This window comes from Sander vitreus, unplaced genomic scaffold, assembly GCF_031162955.1.
Source record: "Sander vitreus isolate 19-12246 unplaced genomic scaffold, sanVit1 ctg313_0, whole genome shotgun sequence".
Lineage (NCBI taxonomy): Eukaryota > Metazoa > Chordata > Actinopteri > Perciformes > Percidae > Sander > Sander vitreus.
The window spans coordinates 7,593-33,653 of record NW_027595462.1 but is presented as its reverse complement, the minus strand read 5'-3'; the positions used below and the strand labels follow the sequence as shown (position 1 = coordinate 33,653).

The window sequence follows — 26,061 nt, the reverse complement described above, 5'->3', positions numbered from 1 at the left end:
TCCCCCTGCTCTGGTGTTTCCCCCTCTCATTCCCCCTGCTCTGGTGTTCCCCCCTCTCGTTCCCCCCTGCTCTGGTGTTCCCCCTCTCGTTCCCTGCTCTGGCGTTCCCCCTCTCGTTCCCCCTGCTCTGGCGGTTCCCCCCCCTCTCATTCCCCCTGCTCTGGTGTTCCCTCTCGGCCATGAGAGATTACCGTATTTTCCAGACTATGTCACACTGGACTATAAGTCGCATTTATTTAGACATTTATTTCACAAAATCCAAGACCAAGAACAGACATTTAATCTGGAAAGGAAAGTTATTAAACTACCCAGCAGCCCCCCAGAACAAGGGGCTGAATACGGTAGGTGTCTCTATGTTAACGTAACACATTAACAGTTATTAAACTACCCAACAGCCCCCAGAACAAGGGGCTGAATACGGTAGGTGTCTCTATGTTAACGTAACACATTAACAGTTATTAAACTACCCCAACAGCCCCCCAGAACAAGGGGCTGAATACGGTAGGTGTCTCTACGTTAACGTAACGTAGCTGCTCTGTTGACGAGCCTCTCCCAGCAGCACGTTGTTCAAGCACCCATCTGTGGACTCCTTCCTCCAGCTCTGGCCATCTGGATTTCAGCGCGACTAGCTTTCTTTGTTTTCTTCATTGCAGTAAGACTAACCTTTTCTCCAGTCCCTCACAAGTTTCTCTCTCACTCCAAACTCTCCTTCTGCTGCTCGATGACCGTTTCCGGCTGCGTGTTTTACTACCTGCAGTCTCCTGCAGCTTCTTTTCTTTCTCAGTTGTCTTTAGGAGCAGCATATAGTCCTCACAAGCCTAGAGCGCCTCTCGCGGCTGTAGACGGTAATGTTTTCAGCATGAAATAACATTTAAACATGTTACATTATATATATTTTGATATATAAGTCACACCTGACTATAAGTCGCAGGACCAGCCAAAGCATGAAGACAAGTGAGACTTATAGTCTGGAAAATACGGTAGTTTTGGTTTCACGTTGGCTACTGTGCGAGCGAACTAAAGAACTTCAGGGCCCTTTCACACCGACCTCGTTTGGTCTTTGGACTTTTCAGTTTGATCCGAACCAAAACTACAAACAGCTGGGATTTGGTCAAAGGAAAAGAGGCGGTCTCGGTCCGGTTTGGTCCTACAGGGACAGATGATCAGAAAGTACAGGTTTGACGGCTACTCAGTGAGCATGTTAAGGTACTGAGAAGAATAACAACAGAAACTCTTCTTTCTCCACCACAGAAACAAGAAGCCTTCGTCTTTTATGTTTTTGCTTCACAGACAGAGAGACTTATGGGACGAGATGCAGCCGGGAAGATCCTCTTTCTGTTTCCTTCAAAAGTGCACTTGTACATTTAATTTATATATATTTTAAAACTTGATGTTATGAGTTGTGAGTTGAATGTTTTCCTGCTGGAGTCCGTCCTGATGGGACAGCACGTTGAGAGACGTTTGGATCTTTGTTTGATTCTGTTGTTCCTTTGTTCAGTCGGTGAATCACTGAAGAGTTACACAATGAAATGAAGAAGGATTTTGTTATTAAAAACAAAGGTGAATATCTGCAGCTTCCTCTTCATGTCGTCTATAAACTTAGATCTACATTTTAAAGGTAAGGTTTAGAGCTGCAACTAAACGATTATTTTCATCATGGATGAATGGATTAGTTGTTTGGGCTCTAAAATGTCAGAAATTGGTGCAAAACTGGTTAAAAAATGTTCAAAAAGAGGCAAAAAAAGACCCAACACAGACTACACACGACCCAAAAATACTACGAAACGACACAAAATGACTTGTTCATGTAGATATGATGGGACAGTGTAGGCAAATGGGAGACTGTAGATATATTATTACACATTAAGTCTGTAATCTCTCAGGACGCTTCCAGTTAGTTTAGATTTGCTTCACCGTGAGATCCATTATTTACCGTCTCCTGCCATAGTAGAGCCATAGATAAATGTATTAAATGAAATATGTACCATAGTAGACCCATAGATAAATGTATTAAATGAAATATGTACCATAGTAGACCCATAGATAAATGTATTAAATGAAATATGTACCATAGTAGACCCATAGATAAATGTATTAAATGAAATATGTACCATAGTAAGCCCATAGATAAATGTATTAAATGAAATATGTACCATAGTAGAGCCATAGATAAATGTATTAAATGAAATATGTACCATAGTAGACCCATAGATAAACGTATTAAATGAAATATGTACCATAGTAGACCCATAGATAAATGTATTAAATGAAATATGTACCATAGTAGAGCCATAGATAAACGTATTAAATGAAATATGTACCATAGTAGACCCATAGATAAACGTATTAAATGAAATATGTACCATAGTAGACCCATAGATAAACGTATTAAATGAAATATGTACCATAGTAGACCCAGTGTGAGGTAATCCTGCCAGACTGTAGATAGTCGGCCCATACGAGTTTGTCCCAGAAGGATGGGACCGTCTGGACGTTGAGAGATTATCTACAGAGAAGATCACATTTTAAAGGTACGTTAAGTCACTATTTGACAGTTAAATGTTATTTCATATTAAAAGCCATGTGACTACAGCGTGTTATGCCAATGTGTAATGAGTTAAATGTCAACAAAAATGTTGAAAAAGTGTCATTAAAAACAATCTTGTGCCCAACCAACGAGAGAGAGAGTGATTGATGGATGGATGGACGACACAAAGTCCTGATTGGCTGAATAATACACATTAAACCTGTGTGTGTGTGTGTGTGTGTGAGACCAAGGTTAAATGATTACATTTCACCAGCCACTCAATAGATCTTTGTTTTTTGGGGTCTGGTGAGTTAAGCAAATGTTCCAGCTACGTGCATATTGTACCAGCATTTGGCTAATAACTTCCTGATCATTGCTTCCTCTTGTTCAAACTTGTGTCCTAGTAACCATCTGGTCTTCATACAGAGCAGTAGTCACAGCTGATGTTTGACTGTTCAGTCTTTAACATATATATCTGTCCTTCTGTCATTTGCTTTGTCTGAAAATGTTCATAACGGACTCCATATTTTTCATGTCCTATTTAAAAGTAGATGAACCCTTCAGATGGTTTTTAACAGCTCTGAACTAAATGGCAATAAATCATCATTAAAGTGAGCAGTGAACATCTGTTTCTGCAGTAATGATGCGTTCAGGACTCAGCAGTTTATTTCCACTGTGTACTTCAGTGAAATCTGCAGAGTCAACAGACTTGATGCCCAAAGTCTCTGCAGGTCTGAGCTTCACTCCAACACGGTTGTGTCGTGGGTTCACTTCAGATAACCTCCTTGTTAGAGACAACAGACACCATTTTACAGTAGGAGCTACTCTTTTTACTAACGTACTTTTTCAACTTGGTACATGCAGATAATCACAGTAACAGTGGTGGCACAGCGCCAACTAACGACGGGGTACTCTGCTCAATGGCACGGACATAACCAACACGTATACATGAGAGCTGAAAGAAAGCAGGCTGCTCCACTTGGTGTGTGAACAGGACTGAAGTTCTGACAGCTGATGAACAGTCTCTGGAAACACTCATGTATCTCTTCTGTTCTCATCAGATGGGAGTGATCTGACCCAGAGTGATCAGAAAGGAGGATGTGTTGAGACCTGATGTGGAGTCCTCCATCATCCCTGTGTGTTCCTCTGGATCTGACTGAGTATCATCAGTGTATCTGGACTGCTCTGCTGCTGCTCTGTCCTTCTACAGTCTCTGCAGACACACTTAGTCTCTTTATGTCCAGTTCTATCTAGGTGTGGTCTGACTGGTAGTCCTCCATCATCCCTGTGTGTTCCTGGATCTGACTGAGTATCACCAGTGTATCTGGACTGCTCTGCTGCTGCTCTGTCCTTCTACAGTCTCTGCAGACACACAGAGACTCCTCCACTCCTTCTGCTCCACACTTAGTCTCTAATGTCCAGCTCTATCTCCACAGCGCTGTGGAGTCAGGTCTGGCTACACAACAGATGCATTCTGGGATAGGAGAAATAAATGCTCTGTGTTTGCATTTCTTTGAACCAATCACAATCGTCTCTGGCAGCGCTGAGCTCCAGACGCAGCGACGCCGGCTCTGCTAAATAGTCTCAGGAAGAACTGGTTCAAAAGAAAACTCCTCATGTGATATCAAATGAACTGTTGACACAACACAGTAACATGAGATATTTAAATGAGCTGATCCATGGTTAAACCTGATTGGCTCTTACCAGTGTATCTCTGTGTGGACTTCCTCCACAGCAATCCCACCAATCAGTCCCAAAACCTCCCAGTTAGACAGGAAATGATCTAACATATTCTTATTAAAACCTCCCAGTTAGACAGGAAATGATCTAACATATTCTTATTAAAACCTCCCAGTTAGACAGGAAATGATCTAACATATTCTTATTAAAACCTCCCAGTTAGACAGGAAATGATCTAACATATTCTTTATTAAAAACCTCCCAGTTAGACAGGAAATGATCTAACATATTCTTATTAAAACCTCCCAGTTAGACAGGAAATGATCTAACATATTCTTATTAAAACCTCCCAGTTAGACAGGAAATGATCTAACATATTCTTTGTAAACATTAGTGTCATTATTAGTGAAAGTTATATACTGTTTATGTCATGTTTTCATATTTGTATCTTATATTGTAACACTTTGTATTATTGCAGAAAAAAATAAATCCTGATTATTGAAATCCCATTTTATTTCACGTGATGTAAATCTCCTCAATCCAGCTTCTGAGTATAAATGTCCCGCATGTCTTCTGTGAGTATAAATGTCCTGCATGTCTTCTGACATGTCTTCTGTGAGTATAAATGTCCTGCATGTCTTCTGTAAGTATAAATGTCCCGCATGTCTTCTGTAAGTATAAATGTCCTGCATGTCTTCTGACATGTCTTCTGTGAGTATAAATGTCCTGCATGTCTTCTGTAAGTATAAATGTCCCGCATGTCTTCTGACATGTCTTCTGTGAGTATAAATGTCCCGCATGTCTTCTGTAAGTATAAATGTCCTGCATGTCTTCTGACAGGTCTTCTGTAAGTATAAATGTCCTGCATGTCTTCTGTGAGTATAAATGTCCTGCATGTCTTCTGTGAGTATAAATGTCCTGCATGTCTTCTGACGTGTCTTCTGTGAGTATAAATGTCCTGCATGTCTTCTGACATGTCTTCTGTGAGTATAAATGTCCTGCATGTCTTCTGTGAGTATAAATGTCCCGCATGTCTTCTGTGAGTATAAATGTCCTGCATGTCTTCTGTGAGTATAAATGTCCTGCATGTCTTCTGACAGGTCTTCTGTGAGTATAAATGTCCCGCATGTCTTCTGTGAGTATAAATGTCCTGCATGTCTTCTGTGAGTATAAATGTCCTGCATGTCTTCTGACATGTCTTCTGTGAGTATAAATGTCCCGCATGTCTTCTGTGAGTATAAATGTCCTGCATGTCTTCTGTAAGTATAAATGTCCTGCATGTCTTCTGTGAGTATAAATGTCCTGCATGTCTTCTGACATGTCTTCTGTGAGTATAAATGTCCTGCATGTCTTCTGACATGTCTTCTGTGAGTATAAATGTCCTGCATGTCTTCTGTGAGTATAAATGTCCTGCATGTCTTCTGTGAGTATAAATGTCCTGCATGTCTTCTGACATGTCTTCTGTGAGTATAAATGTCCTGCATGTCTTCTGTGAGTATAAATGTCCTGCATGTCTTCTGTGAGTATAAATGTCCTGCATGTCTTCTGTGAGTATAAATGTTCTGCATGTCTTCTGTGAGTATAAATGTCCTGCATGTCTTCTGTGAGTATAAATGTCCTGCATGTCTTCTGTGAGTATAAATGTCCCGCATGTCTTCTGTGAGTATAAATGTCCTGCATGTCTTCTGTGAGTATAAATGTCCCGCATGTCTTCTGTGAGTATAAATGTCCTGCATGTCTTCTGTGAGTATAAATGTTCTGCATGTCTTCTGTGAGTATAAATGTCCTGCATGTCTTCTGTAAGTATAAATGTCCTGCATGTCTTCTGACGTGTCTTCTGTGAGTATAAATGTCCCGCATGTCTTCTGTGAGTATAAATGTCCTGCATGTCTTCTGTGAGTATAAATGTCCCGCATGTCTTCTGTGAGTATAAATGTCCTGCATGTTGGTGTAAATGAAGTCTGTTTAATACATTCATAACGTATAATACAGAATGTAAATAGTTAGATTTTGTCTCGGAGCTGGACAGGTTTTTTGACTCACAAGCTGTTGAAAAGGTTTCCAGCTTGTAGTTCTTATATTTCACCTGAAGGCAGCAGAGTGTTCATTATTCCTGGACTCAGTGTGAGTTTGAACACAACACATTCGAAGTGTCTGTTTAAATGGAGACGTTTTTCCTATAATTCATACCAAAAGTTCTTTCTGCAAACTGAAGACTGACCTCAAGTTTCACCGAATGTCTGATTTTAAACACTTTGTTGTTTGTCCAACACGAAGGAAACTATTCATCGCTGCACGTTGTAGTTCTCAGTTGTAGTTTTTCCTGTTTTATTTCCTGTTCTGTGTTTTGTTGTCCTTGTTCTATCCGTGTGTATGTTTCAGTTTCCTGTTTTACTTTGTAGAGTCGTTTCTCTTGTGTCACGTGATGTTCTACTTCCTGTCTTGTGTTTTCCCTCCTCTGTGACTGGCTGCCCCGCCCCGATGTGTTCCACCTGTTCATCATGTCACCTGTCTCTCGTTACCTTGTGGATTTAGTCTCTGTGCGTTCTTTCTCCCGGGCTCATTCCCTCCTCGTGCTTTTGTTTTCCGAGTCTTTTGTTTAAGAGCTTTTTGGACGTTGTGTTGGACTTTCCTTTTGCCTGCCTGCCTCAGGACCTTTCGTTGTTATCCTTTTCATTTTAATAAACCTTGTAAACCTGCTCCCTGCCTCCACACTCTGACCTTTTGGGTCGGAGCCTGCTGGTCCGAGACGTGACGGACGCCGGTTTGGGTCCATGTGGGATTTTCACTGCAGTTCTAATCTCTTCTGAGGAAACTCACAAAGATAAAAAACAACGGTGACGACGAGGAGATGAATCAGATAAAAGAGATTCTGCTCTCAATACTGAAAGAAAAATGTTACAACATCAAACTCTGCACGTCAGCAGTCTTGTATGAAGTACTTTACAGAAAAACATGAGTAAAAGTACAAGTATGTTACCTGAAAAAGACTTTGGTTAAAGTCCCCTTTTACAATATTACATCAGTAAAAGTCTTCAGATATTTAATGAACTTAATCAAAAGGGTTATTCCTGATATTAAATGTACTTAATTATAAGTAAAAGTAAAAAGAAACTGACTATGTACTTTATTGTGGCTTCCTTTTTCTATTAAACAATACTTTTCAGGGTTTCTAAACCTTAAACATCAAACTCCGAGTCGACACCAACAAAGACACAAAATTATTTTATTTGTAAGGAACCATCTTTCACTCGAATGTATGGAAACATTTCTTGCAAACGACGAGTAACGAAGATGTTTAGGGGAAATGTATCAGCGTAAAAATAAGTTTCCAGAAATATAAATAAAGTACATGTGACCAAGGCCCTGTCACTTTTGGATGGCACATGGTAAACCAAGGACCACCAAGCACCCAGACAATACATTTGCAGTCACAAGTTTATATATATAATTCAGTAAAACAGTGTAAAACCGATGGAGTGCCTTCTCCAGGTAGGGAATGAGTCCTTACCCCAAGTGAAGGAGTTCAAGTACCTTGGGGTCTTGTTCGCGAGTGAGGGGACAACGGAGCGGGAGATTGGTCGGAGAATCGGCGCAGCGGGTGCGGTATTACATTCAATTTATCGCACCGTTGTGACGAAAAGAGAGCTGAGCCAGAAGGCAAAGCTCTCAATCTACCGGTCAGTTTTTGTTCCTACCCTCACCTATGGTCATGAAGGCTGGAGGTCATGACCGAAAGAACGAGATCCAGGGTACAAGCGGCCGAAATGGGTTTCCTCAGGAGGGTAGCTGGCGTCTCCCTTAGAGATAGGGTGAGAAGCTCAGTTATCCGTGAGGAGCTCGGAGTAGAGCCGCTGCTCCTTCACGTCGAAAGGAGCCAGTTGAGGTGGTTCGGGCATCTGGTAAGGATGCCCCCTGGGCGCCTCCCTAGGGAGGTGTTCCAGGCACGTCCAGCTGGGAGGAGGCCTCGGGGAAGACCCAGGACTAGGTGGAGGGACTTCCAGCTGGGAGGAGGCCTGTGGGAAGACCCAGGACTAGGTGGAGGGACGTCCAGCTGGAGGAGGCCTCAGGGAAGACCCAGGACTAGGTGGAGGGACGTCCAGCTGGGAGGAGGCCTCGAGGGAAGACCCAGGACTAGGTGGAGGGACGTCCAGCTGGGAGGAGGCCTCAGGGAAGACCCAGGACTAGGTGGAGGGACGTCCAGCTGGAGGAGGCCTCAGGGAAGACCCAGGACTAGGTGGAGGGACGTCCAGCTGGAGGAGGCCTCAGGGAAGACCCAGGACTAGGTGGAGGGACGTCCAGCTGGGAGGAGGCCTGTGGGAAGACCCAGGACTAGGTGGAGGGACGTCCAGCTGGGAGGAGGCCTGTGGGAAGACCCAGGACTAGGTGGAGGGACGTCCAGCTGGGAGGAGGCCTCAGGGGAGACCCAGGACTAGGTGGAGGGATTATATCTCTAACCTGGCCTGGGAACACCTCTGGATCCCCCAGTCGGAGCTGGTTAATGTGGCCCGGGAAAGGGAAGTTTGGGGTCTCCTGCTGGAGCTGCTACCCCCGCGACCCGACCCCGGATAAGTGGACGAAGATGGATGGATGGATAAAACAGTGTTGAAAAAATACCACATTACATTAGTTTAGACAATTCAGTTTATTCATTTAAGTAATTTCTAATTTACAACAAACTGTTACTTAACCATTATTTTGGTAACTCCGGCTCTTCTCCAGTCCCTGGGTCTGAACCAGACCTGATACAAAGTGCTGCTTCATATAGAGCAGCCCACAGCAGTCCCACTCAGGTGTGCTGATGGTGGGAGATACCATGTATCTGGGTCACAGGGGAGGATACATTTTCTAGTTGAAAATGTGTGTAAGTTTTTGTGTTTTCTAAAGTTAGTTGAGTGGAAAATGATTTGTTCAAGAGTCTGTTATTTGTTTATGGTAGAAACTAGCAGTGACATTATAAATGTCTAAATGGTACCATAATAGAGAGATACTTGAAGCAATTAAGAGTGGTTTGGTCTAGTGGGAGGGGCTTAATATAGGCCTATATAAGCCTCTGGCCAGCTAAGCAAGCCGTTGTTAAGTTTGAGGGTGCTGTACTTTTGGGTTGGAGCCTGCTGGTCCTAGACGTGACAGACGCTGGGTTGGTTCCATGTGAGACTTTCACTGCAGTTCTCTCTCTTCTTTATTCTCATTTTCATTGAAAAATATTGAAGTTAAAATGATGTTAGTGCGGTTTTTGGGAGGATCTGAACCAAACCAAGATGTTTCTTTAGTCTGTAGGAGAGGATCGGTCTCTGCAGCATCACAGCACTTCATTCATAATGAAGTTTGTATTGTCCATATTATCATGATTTTAAGATTGTAGTTATTTAACAAAGTAGAAGTAAAAGAGACGAGGCAGGATATAGATCTAATAGTTTGGTTATTGGAGCATACATTTTTATATTTTCTGACTTTTTAGAACAAGCATGGTCTAAAAGGAAGACTGCTTTGTATCGATGATTCTCTGTCTGGAAGGGACATAACTCTTATTTTAGTTATTATTATTATTATTATTATTATATATTTAGTGTCTGGTTTGGTATTGTGTACGAGGTGTTTGGCTCTAGTTGGACAGTTTATAGGCTGCACTGTTGTGCTAGGTTTTATTTCTTCTTTGTTTTGTGCAAAGTGGAGACTGTTGTGTGTGGACATCGGACTGGAAGCTGTGGGAGTCACCTTTTTTTTTTTTGGACATTTTTGTCGCATTTGACGTTTTTGTCACCTTGTCAAAATAATTCAGAAATACTGCTTTCTTTACTCAAATGTTATGTATAATTTCATATAAATGAGGCTTATTGACCATGATTTCCAAAAAGAAGTGTAAAACTAGCGGTGATGAGTTGGAATAAGTTGGCTAAGAATGTGTGACCCATGATGATTTAAACTGTAAACAGCCAAACAGAAGAAAACAGGTGCAGAGTCATCGGGAAGACAATACAAGGGTTAACAAATATTAATTCATTGATATGCAGAAAGTTTTACATGATGTATGAATGAAATGTGTGGATCCATGTGTTTAAAGCCTCAGTGTTCAGGCTGCAGTTCCCAGTATGTAATGCAGATGTAATATCACATGTGACCACCAGATGGCGGCATAGAGCAACGTTAAAATCCCATCAGAGTCACCTGAAGGTGCAGACTGTAAGTCACTTCTACATGACCTGGAGTCTTCACGTGCATTAGTGGTCTCATGTTGACTCATGTGTGGAAAAGTCACCCTGAAACACGTTTTAGGAGAGGAACAGATACCGACTACTATTATAATATAAAAACATAAATATAGCTGAAGACATTAATAAATAAATATGTATATGAAAATACAAAAAAAATAATAAACAAAGCTTAAAGTCACCTACATAACGGTATTTGTGATATAAAATGTACTCATAATAAAATATTATTTGCACATTAGGTCTGTAATCTCTCTCAGGAAGTTGTTGCACCACAAATCCAGTTACTTTACATCTGCTTCACCGTGAGATCCATTATTTAGTCTCCTGCCATAGTAGACCCATAGATACGGGTTTCTCCCAGAAGGACTGGACCGTTTGGACGTTGAGAACAGCACGGCAGAGAGATTATATATTCTCTAGTCTGTTACGGAGTAGGCTAAAGAAAAGAGAAGCTCCTTTTTTTTTTTTTTTTTTAAATCTAAAATATTTTCAAAGCAATGGCTCAATATTTTAAATGATTTCAACAACTTGGAGTCACTTTTATAGGACACAAAGCAAGGCTTCACACTTGCCCCATTAGGTTGCATTGTAGCTTGCTTCGCGCTGGCGCATCATTGCGATCACACTCAATACTGGACTAAAACTGGACCAGGTAGGAAAAAAAACCCGGTAGTTACCCTTTAATGCTACCTTTTTAATGTAACTGCTTTGGGGTCAATTATTGATGTGAACATTGAGACTTTAATAAGAGACAGTATGTATATGATGGGCAGAGAAAATAGCAGCACACATTAGCGCCTTGGGTTTTTTATTGAGTTAGTCCTGATTTACTGAGACATCAGCTGATCACACGGTCAGCTGCTGGGACGACCTCCAGGTTCATTCTGCCAGTGAAGGAGAGCTCAGCAGGTTCACCTCAGTGGTGGGATTTGATCTTCCTCATGCTCAGAGAATAAGTGATATTGTAGTTATACTATAAATTAAGCAGGAGTTTTAATTTCATCGTTCCCCAATCCTTTGTTTTTCCTTCAGCCCAGGATGACTGGAGGTATTTAAGCTCGAGCCAAAAAAAAACTGGCTTAAAGAGAAACTAGTTACTAAAACATTATTGTGAATGTTATTATTGTAAAGGAATAGGGATGTTTGTTTTTTGTTTTTTTTAGAAGTTTATTTTCGTCGGTCTGTATGGCATGGGCATTTTGAAAGGGGTCCTGTGACCTCTCACCTCAACATATCTGAATCAAAGATCAGACCCTTGTGAATTTGCTTTTTTATCAAAATGTGATTGCTTGTTTTTATGATAAAAGTGACACATTTGAACATATTTTAAATGTTTTTTATCTGTCATCACAGACTTTGTGGCTGTGAACTCTCTGAGACTGACTGTGAAGTAATGGCCTCAGCTCTGAAGTCCAACCCCTCCCGTCTGAGAGAGCTGGACCTGAGTGACAACGAAATGCTGGCTCCAGAAGTGGAGTGTCTGTGTGCTGGACTGCGGAGTCCAAACTGTAGACTGGAGACTCTGAGGTCAGTTCATGTATTGTGCTCACGTGTGCTTATCTCCCTCTTCTCGCCTTGACCTACCCACATGTGAAGGGAGTAGTGGGAGTGAGAAACACAAGGCAGTAGGCTCGTTCGAGATGAACTGCACCTCGTCTGTAAAGTGGACGAGAGCAAGCGACAGCAACGGGGCGGTGACAAAGTGACAGTTTCCAGCCGTTTCCAGAAGCCTTCAGGCTGAACAGGACGTGACAAACTCTGTGGTCTGATTTAATAAAATGTTATCAGACCCATATATAAGCTTGTACACAGTCTCCAGTCGCCTGGGTCTTACAGTTGGTGAAAAGCAACTGTGCTGCCTGCATCTCAAACCTGCTGCTGCCTTGATCTCGTGAGGTTACCGTTACCACGTGTGCGTGACGTCAGAGCAAGTTGGGATGAAGTCGGACACAAATCTAACCGGCATGCATTAGGCGGCGATCACCGGTGATGAATTCTGCGCAGACCTGGCTCATCTCAAACAAGCCTATTGTGAGGTCTTAAGATGAGGAGCTAACGCTACGTACTGAGTAACGTTAGTACAGGGGGGAGTGACTTGCTGTGACTGGAAATCGGAAGAAGGATGGGGAAATAGTTTTAAAGTGAGTTTAAAATCCACATCCACCGAGCCAAATGCTTGTTATCATTAGTAAGCTTGTTCTTGTTTCCTTCATGGAGACAGCTAAAGTCTGTTGGCTGCCCTACAGCTGTCAGCGTTGGCTTTCACCTCATTAACTTCTAACAGTAACGTGACAATCTGCAAGAAACAGGTTGTAGTAACTTTAGTGACAGCACTGACCGTTATCAATGCCATGAGCATTGTGGCTAACACTATTGTTACTTAATTTATGACAAATTGTTTCAGCTTTGCTTTCTAATGTGATGTCATTGTGCTAACCGAGCACCCTTAGCCTTTACAACAGATGCTTCAATACACTTACATAACGTTATGCGAAGCTGCTTCACCACACAGCCTCACTGGAAGTCTCAACTAATATTGGTTTTAAATGGATAACGTTTACTAGCTGAAGTAGAAATATTTCTTTGGTTTCTATTAATTTCAGGGTTTTCACATATGTCTAATCATTGATATTTGTCTTTCAGAAAACGCACAGAAACGCACACTCATATAGATGAACACAGAGAGACCAAAGGATATTTCCAAATGCAGCTGTGTAAAGGATCAATGTAGTATTGATTGAATTAGAAATTGTTTTTTATAGTCATTTATTTTTTTATTCAGATTGAAGGAATGCAGTTTGTCAGATATCAGCTGTGCTTCTCTGGTCTCAGCGCTGACGTCCAACCCCTCCCATCTGAGAGAGCTGGATCTGAGTTACAATGACCTGGAGGATTCAGGAGTGAAGCTGCTGTGTGGTTTTCTGGAGAGTCCACACTGTAGACTGGAGACCCTGAGGTCAGTTCACTGACTCTGTTACTATTATAGATCTAATATGTTTAACAACTGAACCTAATTTATGTACACGCATAACTTAAAGCTATAAAGTTGTAAATGTTCTTTTGTTCATGTTTTCATTTTTATTGTGGTACATTTAGTCTGCAGTCCCAGAAGACTTGTGTTTATTAACCCTCGTGTAGTCTTCCTATTGGCCATGAACTTGTTGTCCTTCTGGGTCATTTTTAACATTTTTAATGGTTTTAAAAAATCATGGTCTAAATACCAAATTTATAGACATAACTAATTTTAGTTTAAAAAAGCAGAAATTGTGAATTATTAGTTAGGATCAGAGGATGTTGAGTGGATCATGGACTGGTTTATGTCATAGTTTAGTCAGGATACTGTTTTGAAACCATTTAACAAAAATTCAAATGCTTTAAAATTGAATAACACACCCAAAGTCCAATCAAAGTAATCATTAATTATACATGTGAAGCACATTCATGCATCCATGTTAATTTTGGGCAATTTGAAGTTTTAAATTCCCTTCAGTTCACTTGTTTTCTGGGTTTCTCTGAGCACAAATCACAACTTTAAAATGTGTTTTTAAACAGTTTGAACAAATTTAGTCTAAACTCAAACTGAGACACATGAGAGATGCATCTATATATAAATAATTAAAAGATCTTTTAAGAAGTCCAAAGTATTTTCAAGGTAGCTTTATGTAAAACCTTCAAAACACTGTTTTACACAACTTATAGATGTATAATAACTTAAGTCTCTCTGTCAGAGACACGTTAAAACTCCCATACAGGACCACAGCGAGAGAGTGAAGCATATTTCCAAATGCAGGTCTTTTAAAGTATGTTTAGTCGCGTCTGATCTGTGACCAACGACACTTTAACGTGTACGATGCTTCCTGTCCAACCAGTTCTCACTCCCAACTCGGAAAATACAGACACTTGGTCACAAATGTTTTTTTCCTAGACGTAACGGTTCTGTTCTTGTGCCGCATGTCAATTAAACATGCATTACGAACCAGAGCTTCACATAGTGATGCCAAAGGTCCCTGCCAAGCGTGTCTAAATATGACGCTAAAGGAGACTTTTTGCAACAATAACAAACATCAAAGGCACCTGACCAAGCGCCGCTTTTCTGACGTGATGGGAGTGAGAATGTGTTGTCCTCAAAGAGATGTCATCCTGTTGGGTTCAGGTGTTTGGGATCTCCATCTTCTGAACTTCTACATTTTGAACCTTCATCTCTTCAGATTATTGATTTGTATGATTTCAAACAGGAGGATTGTCTTCTAAGGTTAGATCATTTACTCTTTATTCAGATTGTGGAACTGCAGTTTGTCAGATATCAGCTCTTCTTCTCTGGTCTCAGCTCGGATTAATTAACAACTGAACCTAATTTATGTACAAACATAACTTAATCCATGAAGTTGTAAATGCTGTTTTGTTCATGCTTTCATTTTTCTTAAAGTAAATTAAGTCTGCAGTGACAAAATGTTTGTTTGCTAAAGAAACTGTAGAAAATGTCAAACACACAGAAACGCAGACAGACACGCACACACTCACATAGATGAACACAGAGACCAACGGATGTGTCCAAATGCAGCTTTAAAGGCTCAATATAGTATTGATTGAATTAGAAATTGATTTTATCATTGTCATTTATTCTTTATTCAGATTGGAGCTCTGTACTTTGTGGGACATCAGCTGTGTTTTTCTGGCCTCAGCTCTGAAGGGAAACCCCTCCCATTTGAGAGAGCTGGACCTGACTAACAATGACCTGCAGGATTCAGGAGTGAAGCTGCTGTGTGGTTTTCTGGAGACTCCACACTGTAGACTGGAGACTCTGAGGTCAGTTCACTGACTCTGTTACTATTATAGATCTAATATGTTTAATTAACAACTGAAACTAATTTATGTACACACATAAAGTTGTAAATGTTCTTTTGTTCATATTGTCATGTTTCTTGTAGTACATTTAGTCTGCAGTCCCAGAAGACTTGTGTTTATTAATCCTTGTGTTGTCTTCCCATTGGCCATGAACTTGTCCTTCGGGGTCCAAATTGAAAATGAACCTTTTTTTTATGCTATTTTCCTCAACATTTTGGCCTTTTTTTTCCTTTGTTTGTGAAGGTTTTTGTCACGTTTTTTTAATGCTTTTAAAAAAATGTCATGGTCCATATATCTAATTCATATAACTTAACTAATTTTTTGTTTATAAAGCAGAAATTGTGTATTATGTTCAATAATAGTTAAGATCAGAGGATGTTGAGTGGATCACAAACTAGGTTTATGTCAAAGATTAGTCAGGAAACCATTTTAAAGAAATTGAAATGCTTTTAAAGTTGAATAAAACACCCAACATTAACTCAAAGTAATCCTTTATTTTCTCCTGTGAAGCACATTCAATCATTCGTTCGTTATTTTTGGGCAATTTGTTTTAAAGTCCCTTCAGTTCTGACAGACTGACTGTGAAGTCATGGTCTCAGCTCTGAAGTCAAACCCCTCTCATCTGAAAGAGCTGGACCTGGGTTACAATCAACTGAAGGATTCAGGAGTGGAGCATCTGTGTGCTGGACTGCAGAGTCCAAACTGTAGACTGGAGACTCTGAGGTCAGTTAATGTATTGTGCTCACATGTGCTTGTCTCCCTCTTCTCGCCTTGACCTACCCAAGGGTGAAGTGGGAGTGAGAAACACAAGGCATTGTGAGGCCTTAAGATAAGGAGCTAATGCTACCTACTGAGTAACGTTAATACGGAGGGGGGGAGTGACTTGCTGCGGCTGGAAATCGGAAGAAGGATGGTAAATAGTTTTAACGGGACTTTAAAATCCACATCCACCGAGCCAAATGCTTGTTGTCATTGGTAAGCTCGTTCTCGTTTCCTTCATGGAGACAGCTAAAGTTTGTTAGCTGCCGTACAGCTGTCAGCGTTGGCTTCCACTTCATATATTGCCTTATAACAGCTGTATTCTCAGTAATGTGACAATCTGCATGAAACTAATAATGATCTGAAATAATATTGGTTTGAAATTGATAGTGTACTTGCTGAAGTAGAAAAAAAATTTCAAATGTCTGATCAGTGATATTGATCCTTCAGCACACACACACACGCGGAAACAAAAAACAAGCATATTTCCAAATGGAAATATGGCTATTTAAATGATCAATGTATAGTAGTGATTGGATTATTTTTTTTTTTAGATTGGACTTCTGCGGTTTGTCAGAGAGAGGCTGTGCTTCTCTGGCCTCAGCTCTGAAGTCCAACCCCTCCCACCTGAGAGAGCTGTACCTGACGGACGATGTGCTGAAGGATTCAGACGTGAAGCTGCTGTGTGATCTTGTGAAGAGTCCAAACTATCGACTGGAGACTCTGGAGTAAGTGGAGTTTTGGAGTCTGTCCATGCTGGTCACAGCAGTATTGAACTAAACACAGTTAATATCAAAGCAAAGATCCTGTATTTCCTGTAAACATCTAACCTTCTCAGTGAAGCTGTGAGAGGAGAGAAAGGACAGACAGCCCGTCAGATGAGCCAGAAGCTTGTTATGATCATGTGTTTGAGTTGATTTAAAGACGACTGTTGTGTTCATGTCTGCAGGAATTAAATCTGGATTACATCTGACAGCATGACATGTACAGAGACATCAAACTGTCCAACCATCAAATCCAATGTCTAGGTGTTTGTTCTCTCATTTCAACACTAAACTGATCAGTTCATCTTTGTCACAGCTCTGAGATCCGTCTGACTGAAGCCTGCAAATCACTGGCTCTTATTTCATAGAACCATCATTACATTTAGTCTCCATCTGGTCTTCATACAGAGAAGAAGCTCTGCTGATATCCAGTAGTCACAGCTGATGTTTGACTGTTCAGTCTTTAACATCATATATCTGTCCTGTCATTTGCTTTGTCTGAAAATGTTCATAACGGACTCCATATTTACATATTTATCATGTCATATTTAAAAGTAGATGAAACATTCAGATGGTTTTTAACAGCTCTGAACTAAACGGCAATAAATCATCATTAAAGTGAGCAGTGAACATCTGTTTCTGCAGTAATGATGCGTTCAGGACTCAGGAGTTTATTTCCACTGTGTACTTCAGTGAAATCTGCAGAGTCAACAGACTTGATGCCCAAAGTCTCTGCAGGTCTGAGCTTCACTCCAACACGTTAACATGAGAGCTGAAAGGAAACAGGCTGCACTACACAGCCGCTCCACTTGGTGTCTGAACAGGACTGAAGTCTCTGCTGCTCTTTATACTGGATGTGCTGCATCACTGACTGACCGCTGATGAACGAAGTCTCTGGAAACACTCTTATCTCCTGTTGTTTTTCTCTCAACAGATGGATGTGGTCTGACTGGTAGTCCTCCATCATCCCTGTGTGTTCCTCTGGATCTGACTGAGTATCATCAGTGTATCTGGACTGCTCTGCTGCTGCTCTGTCCTTCTACAGTCTCTGCAGACACACTTAGTCTCTTTATGTCCAGTTCTATCTAGGTGTGGTCTGACTGGTAGTCCTCCATCATCCCTGTGTGTTCCTGGATCTGACTATCACCAGTGTATCTGGACTGCTCTGCTGCTGCTCTGTCCTACAGTCTCTGCAGACACACTGAGACTCCTCCACTCCTTCTGCTCCACACTTAGTCTCTAATGTCCAGCTCTATCTCCACAGCGCTGTGGAGTCAGGTCTGGCTACACAACAGATGCATTCTGGGATAGGAGGGAAACAACTCTCTGGGTTGTTTGCATTTCTTTAAAGCAAAGCCAATGGTCTTGGGCGGCGCTGAGCTCCAGACGCAGTGATGGTGGCTCTGCTAAAATGTCTCAGGAAGGAACTTGTTTTGGTGGGAAACTTCACTTGGATGGTGGACTTATTTTCAGTTGTATCTGACGTGTGAATATTTATCATCTGCATATTAAAGAGACAGATTTTCTGTACAACAGTGCTGTTTTTATTCAGTCACTTTCTTCACATGAGAAGTTTCCATTTATCTTCAAAACAAAAGTGAAGCCACATAACAGAGCGTCGCTGGCACCGTATGTCCAAAAAACATTTTAGGAGTAAAGACCAAAACAACCTTCAGCCATGAACACGTTGCTGTTTCGGATGTTTTCTTTAGAAAAGTAACTTAATGACAATATACAATAACTAGAAATGATTTAGTGTTGTCCCTTTTTTAATTAAAAACCTGGTGCAAAGAAGGTTTAAACAAAATGTAGGCTGTCAGGTAGCGATAACATTTACATTACATTATTTTTACAGTCCAGTAACTAAACTTCTCCAGTCAAACGATCCCTTCATTCAATCCTTTTGGTACCGAGATCTTATGAAAACTACATGAACAAAGTCAGGTTACAGTTATTTATTTCTACATACAAAGTGCAGCTATTTTAATATTGCTAAAGCCGGAGTTATGTAACAGGGAGGATGTGCTGACACAAACATGTCGGAAAGCTTTTTACAGTGGGGAAAAAAACTCATGGAGCATTTCACAAAAGTGCATAAAATGTGATCAGCGTGGACTCACTGACGTGTAAATGATCTAGGAGATGTTCTGCAGGATGAACGTACTGCTCTCTGACTTTAGTGTGTTGCGTTTGTGCTTCGTAAAGTTTTAAGATCACTTATGTTCAGAGAATATAACAAACTGTCAAGTACAGTGGAAGGAAAGGCATTTTAAATATACAGCGGCTGCTAACACAACGTCCAGTCGTCTTTCCTGCCAGTTAAAGGAACATTCCAACATTTAGAAACATGGATGCACCGCATCAAGGATTCGGCCAAATATTGGGATTTTTGACGGGGGTTTGGTTTCTGCCGTACCATTTTTTTTATTTTTTTTTTCCACTGAACCCTACACGCGCTACGCTGGTCGCCGTAATGACGGCGCCGTTGATTACAGGAAGGTGTTTACGTAGGTGGAGCTTCAATGCAGCAGGCTGAGAGGAAGTGGAAATGGAACTGGTGAGCAGAAAAAGGGTTGTTTGGCAGTACTTTCAGTCAAAAGAAGGCCATTCAAGTCCAGCTACATGTTCAATCTGCAATGCTGATTAGTCTGGTGGTGGCGAGGACCCTAAACAATACACAACATCACCGCTGTTACAACATCTGGTATGAAACATCTGGAAGAATACGAGCTGAGCATGAAGGAATCTACAGACAGCAGCCAGAATGCAGCAACTTCAGGTACGGCAAAGGAAGGACAGTCACTGTTTACTTCATTAATGTGTTGACTGTGTTCATGGACTGAGGACGGGACGAGGATTCAGCAGAACCCCAAAAATCTGGATACTGTGCATCCCTATTTAGAAACCTTGTTGTCTTGATTCTGCAGAGGAAGGTGTCAGTGCAGAGAGACAACACAAAACAACTTGAAGCAGGGGGAGAGTAGTAGAACGTATAAGCTCAGTGTAGTCTGATGACTTGTCCAAGTGATTACAGCGATAACTACCAAACACTGTTCAACACAAGTCGGTGCGGGTGCACAGTTCCATCATGTTTTACAGAAGATATTTGTAGTTAACTAAGACTATAAAACGTTTTGTTTATGCTGCATTTGGCTGAACTTTCAATTCCCTTTGTTTCATGCACTAATCATTCATTCTGTATGACTTTCTCGCCCTTAATTAAGCCCTTAAAACAGCCTAATTAAGGTTTAGGTCATACGTAGGAGATAATATATCCCATCTAGAAGATAAACTTAGCTTTTGGCCAACTTTTTGTATTTTTAACCTTCTGCATGTGTGTGTGTGTGTGTGTGTGTGTGTGTGTGCTGCTGTGCGTCCCTGTGTGTGTAACAAGCATAGTGTTACACACACAAAAGTGATCTTTTTTTATATCGCTTTGCCTTTCAGGGCTTCTGTAATTTGGAAATTAATGGTTTTTTTTAATACTGCCTTTTTAATTTAGGCTTAAATGCTAACATGTAACATTTGATGGAGCTAGGCTAGCAGTTTCCCCCTGCTTCCAGTCTTTATGCTAAGCTAGGCTAAACAAATCTCTCTGCACTGGACACAGAAATGAAACTGAAAACCCATGACTCTGGAGATGGTTCCCAAAATGTTGCAATATTCCTTTAAATCATATACCTGTAGATCGTTTGTCAGCGGCTACTTGTCTATGCAAATGGATGTTGTGTCCAGTGAGTCTGACCAATTAAAACAGAGTGAAAAGCCGGCGTGTGTTTGTGAGAATCTTGGAAAGCCTTTTGACGTTTGCTGCTGTTTCCTCTGCAGTCTGTCGGCTCATCCGACGCCCTGCTCTGTGTCATGTGGACGTAAAGACCGGTAATGTGTGTGTGTAGACGTCTTGTTGTTTACGATCACAGCCACCAAGAACAGATCATAATGGAAATGTCACTCATCTTTTTAGATAAAGGAATACTCCACTGTTTTTCAGCTTCATCTGTAGCTGCTAACAGCTGCCTTTATGATCAATACATGGTGGAAAGTCACGAGGCAGCCAATAACAAGATGTGTCGCAGATATGCAGAACATTTATTAAAAACAAATGCCCCCTCCACCACCAGGGGGCAGCCAAGCCACATGTGAAGGCTGTGAAGCTTAAGTATGCTTGGTAGCAAGGCTACTAGACTAAGTGGCTAGCATAACGTTTAGTAATTCAAACTGAAAAGATGTTTTCTTTGCGTTCATGTTCGAGCCACTGCTAATTCAGTCAACCCCATGATTGTCCAGTCTTAGCTTAGCAAGTTTGGAGGATGGTGACTCATTTTAGTCTTCCCAAAATCACAAGAGTAAAAAGTTTAAGGATGCTCTGCTTTAATTTAAGCTGTTATCTTAGCATTTCCAGCTAACTAGCTTTACTATTAATAATATATAACTAATTAATGTATCAATCTAGCATTAATGTATCAAAGGCCAAGAGTTAGTATATCATTAGCTAGCTCCATTATTTTTGGGGGTTACAGGTTAACGATAGTAAAAGCCTTGTTGCTATCAGATGTTAAGCTAAAGTTAGCAACTCTGTCCTTCTCTTGAATGGATTTATACTCTCGTTAGCAACCTGCTAATGAGAGTACCTTCTGTCAACCTGAAATCGAGGAAACCATTGTGAGTCTGTGAGTTCTGTCCAACCTGAACCTGACGAGTTGGTTTTGGCCCATTTTGTTTAGGTGAAGCTCAGGTCTCTGGCTGGGTTCAGGTTCAGGTATCTTCTAATTTCTCTTTTTTCTGACTTTGCCACTTTGCCAAGGTTGGGTTGCAAGTAGGCAATGCCCACTGTGAACAGACAAGAGTGTACCCAATGTGTTGCGTTAGTCTTGCAACCTAACGTTTAGTAACAGATCTAGAACTTTCAGTTCAGCGTCTGGGTCTCAAGCTTGGCAGTACCACTTGGGTTGGGCCTTCAAGACTGTATGGGGTTGTAGCTCTGCTTGAGTCTCAGCTTCAGACCCGTGCAGAACTTCAACTACATCTCAGCGTTTGCTATAAATCCTGGGAATTGTAGGAGCTGCTGAAACAAATCCGAGCTTGAGCACGTTTTATTCTGCAACTGCGGCAGACTATTTTCATTCATTTGGATAAATAAAGATCTATCTTTTGCTTCTATAAATACAAGTTACATTCATGGCTTTGGCTCAGGATTCGCAATAAAATCAGTGGAGTATTCCTTTGTTATAATATTAGTTTTATGGTGGTAGCAGTTAAATGGGGGTGTATATGTTTATTAAAAGTATTTTGGGGCCACAAATACAATCCAGTTCAGGGCCAGGAGGAGCCCTGAGGCTCTGGTATAAATCCATTATCAGCCGTTCTCGTCATTTTGTTCCTCTGGGCTTCAGTGTTCAGACAGACGGAGGAGAGCCACCCAAGACGTATCCGCAGGAGGGGGAGTCTCTACGGGAGTTTATCAGCAGACCCCCCCCCTCCCTTCCTGCCTCTGCTGTTCCACATCTCTACAGCGACTCCGCCGCCGCCGCTCGCTCTACATGATGCTGCACTTCCCCTTCAGCTTGTCGGCTCGTTTCTGTTTTCCTGAGCGCTTGCCATCGATGCTCAGGCTCATGTCCCGTTTCTTCTCCAGGGACAGCAGCTCCTGGAACAGTTCCTTCACGTTGGAGTTGGTCTTGGCCGACGTCTCCATGAAGGCACACTTCCAGGCGGTTGCCTGAGCCTCGGCCTCCTTTGCCTCCACCTCGCGCTGGGCCGTCTCGTCACTCTTGTTGCCCACAAGCATGATGGGAATGGACTCCACGGTACCTTTGATGGCCAAGACCTGGAGGGATAAGGGGTGAAGTTAACACATTTCTAGAGAACATTCATGAGGCAGCTTTACAGCTTTCAAACTTAATGGGCCCTATCTTGCACCCGGCACAGCACACACCCTGACGCAAGTGTTTTTGTTAATTTAAGACCGACCCAGTTGTCAGTTTCCCGTCCAGCGCCTACGTCGTTTAAACAGCAAATGCACCTGCGCCCATCTGTGGCCCATGGGCGTGCTGGTCTTACAGGGAGGTGTGTTCAGGTGCATTCTGGACGTGCTGGTCTTACAGGGCGGTGTGTTCAGGTGCATTCTGGGCGTGCTGGTCTTACAGGGAGGTGTGTTCAGGTGCATTCTGGGCGTGCTGGTCTTACAGGGAGGTGTGTTCAGGTGCATTCTGGGTGTTCTGGTCTTACAGGGAGGTGTGTTCAGGTGCATTCTGGGTGTTCTGGTCTTACAGGGAGGTGTGTTCAGGTGCATTCTGGGTGTGCTGGTCTTACAGGGAGGTGTGTTCAGGTGCATTCTGGGTGTTTTGCTATCTTGAGGCAGTGGGAAGTGATGGCACCATTGACCAACAAAAACCTGGTCTAAAGTCAATAGCATTTCATTGTTATTTTAACAGAGCATTAGTAAAATGCTCCTAGGCTCGTGCACAGCACGTGCACACTATGCTTGTTACACACACAGGGACGCACAGCAGCACACACACACACACACACACACACACACACACACACGCACACACACACACACACATGCACGCAGAAGGTTACAAATAAAAATATTACGGTGCAGATCCTCCATCATAACAGCAATGCTCCAAGGTCCAAATGCGCCTGGCTTTTAAAGGGAATGGGAGATGATCTCTGATTGGTTGATTGCATGTTACACCCAAAACACACCTCTGATTAATGAAGACACTAAGTACAACCCTTTAGAACCATGACCCCGGCGCACGGACCCTTTTTACTGCTGTCAAACTAGCAGAAGTGGATTTGGACACGCCCTAAACACACCTGCAGCAGGCGCTTCACACCGTGACCTCAGATCGTTAAAATAGGGCCCTGTGTGTTAAAGAGCCTCAAAGCTCATATGTAAATGGAAATCAGAACAAGTTACTGTAGCTAATTGTGCTAAACGTCCCACATCTGACAGTTAGAAGTGAAGATATCACATATCTAGGACTAGATAATACGATGAATAGATAGTATATTTATAGATTCTGGTGAAGGACAAGGAGAATAAGATAGATTAAGATAAACCTTTTGTAGAAAACACTGATATCAGACAAATACACATATATATATTTATATATATATATATATATATAGTATCATATAAGTCTGTAGTGGATGTTAAAGCTGAACTGAAGACTGACCTGTTGGTATATGGGTTTGAGCTCCTCCAGTGATTGGCGGCTGGTGATGGAGAAGACCAGGATGAAGGCATGGCCCTTGGAGATGGAGAGGCGTTGCATGGCGGGAAACTGGTGACTTCCTGTGGTGTCGGTGATCTGCAGCGTGCAGACGCTCTTATCACAGCTGATCACCTGCAGAGACACCCAACAGGTACTCATCAATAATTCAACCAATCAGTTCATACAAGAGTGTAAATGACACACCACAGCAGGGCTGTAGTCAAGTCCACTGAGGCCTCCTGCACACTGGCTGCGTGGCGTGAGCGTGTCTCTGCGTGGCGTGAGCGTGTCTCTGCGTGGCGTGAGCGTGTCAGCTGCGTGGCGTGAGCGTGTCAGCTGCGTGAGCGTGTCACTGCGTGGCGTGAGCGTGTCAGCTGTGTGGCGTGAGCGTGTCAGCTGCGTGGCGTGTCCGTTTTTATTTGGACTCCCATAGTAACAGGTTAGAGCGTGCACACTGCCTGCGTGACACGCACGTCTCAGCCGCACCGAAAACGCGTGCATGCTAGAAATAGGACAGACGCCTATTTTTCACGCCACACGCCAGCGTGTTGGAAGCGTTTCCAGACAACATAGAATATAAAAGATGTTTATATGTCATTTAGACACAAATACATTTAATAAATGACATGTTGATGTTTGAAAGTCTCCAGGTTTTGACATAGAATAGAAGCGCTGCATCAGACACCTTTCTGGTGTGTAAAGACATAGAAAACGCCACGCAGCTGACACGCCACGCTCACGCCACGCAGCTGACACGCCACGCAGCTGACACGCCACGCACACGCCACGCTCACGCCACGCAGCTGACACGCCACGCTCACGCCACGCAACTGACACGCCACGCTCACGCCACGCAGCCAGTGTGAAGGAGGCCTTAGTTGAAACCCAGTTAAGACCGAGTTCAAAAGAGAGACCGTCTGTACGTGTCCTCCACAGTGTGTAATGTCCTACCTGTCTGTATGTGTCCTCCACGGTGGGGATGTAGGTGTCTCTGAAGGTGCCTTTGACGAACCGAAGGACCAGCGAGCTCTTCCCGACGCCGCCGGCTCCGAACACCACCACCCGGTAGTCGTTACTCTGCTCGGGCATTCTGGGAGTTGGAGTCCGCCTGCTGCTCTGGATAACTGACCTGTGTGCTGAGGACGAGATGGAAAGTAGTATCATCTAACTATAAATGTGTGTGTGTGTGTGTGTGTGCGCGCGTTTGTGTGTGTGTGTGCAGGTGTGTGAGTATGTGCTTGCATGCGTTTGTGCAGGTGTGTGTGTGTGTGTGTGTGTGTGTGTGTGTATGTGTGTGCGTCTGTTGTATTGGGTTTTTTTTTATGTTTTTTTGTGCACAAAAGCGACAAAACTGTTGAAAAAGTTATACTTATTTAATTTTACACCGCTAAAAGCCATATTTAGCATTATGAACTGTTCTGTTAGGGCGTTAGTGAACGTTAGCTGCCGTTAGCTTCTCTGTGTTGCCAGATCTGGAGAGAGTTTGATCCTTTTCCATAACTCAGATATATATTTTCCTGGAAGGAGATCATCCTTCCTGGCAAAGTAACCAAATAAGATGAAGAGTAGAAGATTGAATATCTGGGAACACTTAAGTAAAAGGGAAAGCGGGAAGCGAGCATGACCTCCGACAGAGCGAGGCAGAAACAGACCACCGATCTGAATGTAATCAGTCTGAGTGCCATCAGCAGTAACTGGTAAATGAAAACCACTCTGGTGTTGTTATTCTGGGAAAGTCCTTCAGCTGGACGCCGCGCCTGCTTCAAGTGCACATCTCCATCCCAGTGAGCCAGAGATAAGCTGCTGTGCTTCAGTCCCCGTCCTCGTTATATCCCCCGTTAACGAGCACAGCAGCCAATGGTCAACGGTATAGTAGTGTGTATAGTCTGTGTGTATAGTAGTGTGTAGTGTGTATAGTCTGTGTATAGTAGTGTGTATAGTCTGTGTATAGTAGTGTGTAGTGTGTATAGTCTGTGTGTATAGTCTGTGTATAGTAGTGTGTAGTGTGTATAGTCTGTGTATAGTAGTGTGTAGTGTGTATA

The 26,061-nt window shown here is 42.3% G+C and overlaps 2 protein-coding genes across 2 annotated transcripts; one reads left to right on the top strand and one right to left on the bottom strand.

The window, feature by feature from the left end:
* The first annotated feature begins 1,159 nt into the window (after window positions 1-1,159).
* Window positions 1,160-16,758, top strand: LOC144513667 (uncharacterized). The gene is made up of 5 exons (XM_078244844.1): window positions 1,160-1,206; window positions 11,776-11,949; window positions 13,205-13,378; window positions 15,055-15,228; window positions 16,581-16,758. The coding sequence occupies exons 1-5, from the start codon at window positions 1,160-1,162 to the stop codon at window positions 16,756-16,758; spliced, it is 747 nt and encodes a 248-aa protein (XP_078100970.1).
* A 1,499-nt stretch (window positions 16,759-18,257) lies between these two features.
* LOC144513671 (GTP-binding protein Di-Ras1-like) lies at window positions 18,258-25,850 on the bottom strand. The gene is made up of 3 exons (XM_078244847.1): window positions 24,971-25,850; window positions 23,981-24,151; window positions 18,258-22,617 (listed from the first exon to the last, which is right to left on the bottom strand). Exons 1-3 carry the CDS (start codon window positions 25,181-25,183, stop codon window positions 22,327-22,329), a joined length of 675 nt encoding a protein of 224 aa, XP_078100973.1. The 5' UTR covers window positions 25,184-25,850; the 3' UTR covers window positions 18,258-22,326.
* Window positions 25,851-26,061: the final 211 nt, after the last annotated feature.

Excerpts from the sequence above, each read along its gene's own strand:
- LOC144513667 (XM_078244844.1), top strand. The coding sequence starts at position 1,160 with ATGATCAGAAAGTACAGGTTTGACGGCTACTCAGTGAGCATGTTAAG. Across the intron at positions 1,207-11,775 it reads TACTCAGTGAGCATGTTAAG|ACTTTGTGGCTGTGAACTCT; the intron begins GTACTGAGAAGA and ends CTGTCATCACAG. Across the intron at positions 15,229-16,580 it reads TGTAGACTGGAGACTCTGAG|ATTGGACTTCTGCGGTTTGT; the intron begins GTCAGTTCACTG and ends TTTTTTTTTTAG.
- LOC144513671 (XM_078244847.1), bottom strand. The coding sequence starts at position 25,183 with ATGATACTACTTTCCATCTCGTCCTCAGCACACAGGTCAGTTATCCAG. Across the intron at positions 24,152-24,970 it reads TGGAGGACACATACAGACAG|GTGATCAGCTGTGATAAGAG; the intron begins GTAGGACATTAC and ends GTGTCTCTGCAG. Across the intron at positions 22,618-23,980 it reads TCAAACCCATATACCAACAG|GTCTTGGCCATCAAAGGTAC; the intron begins GTCAGTCTTCAG and ends TTATCCCTCCAG.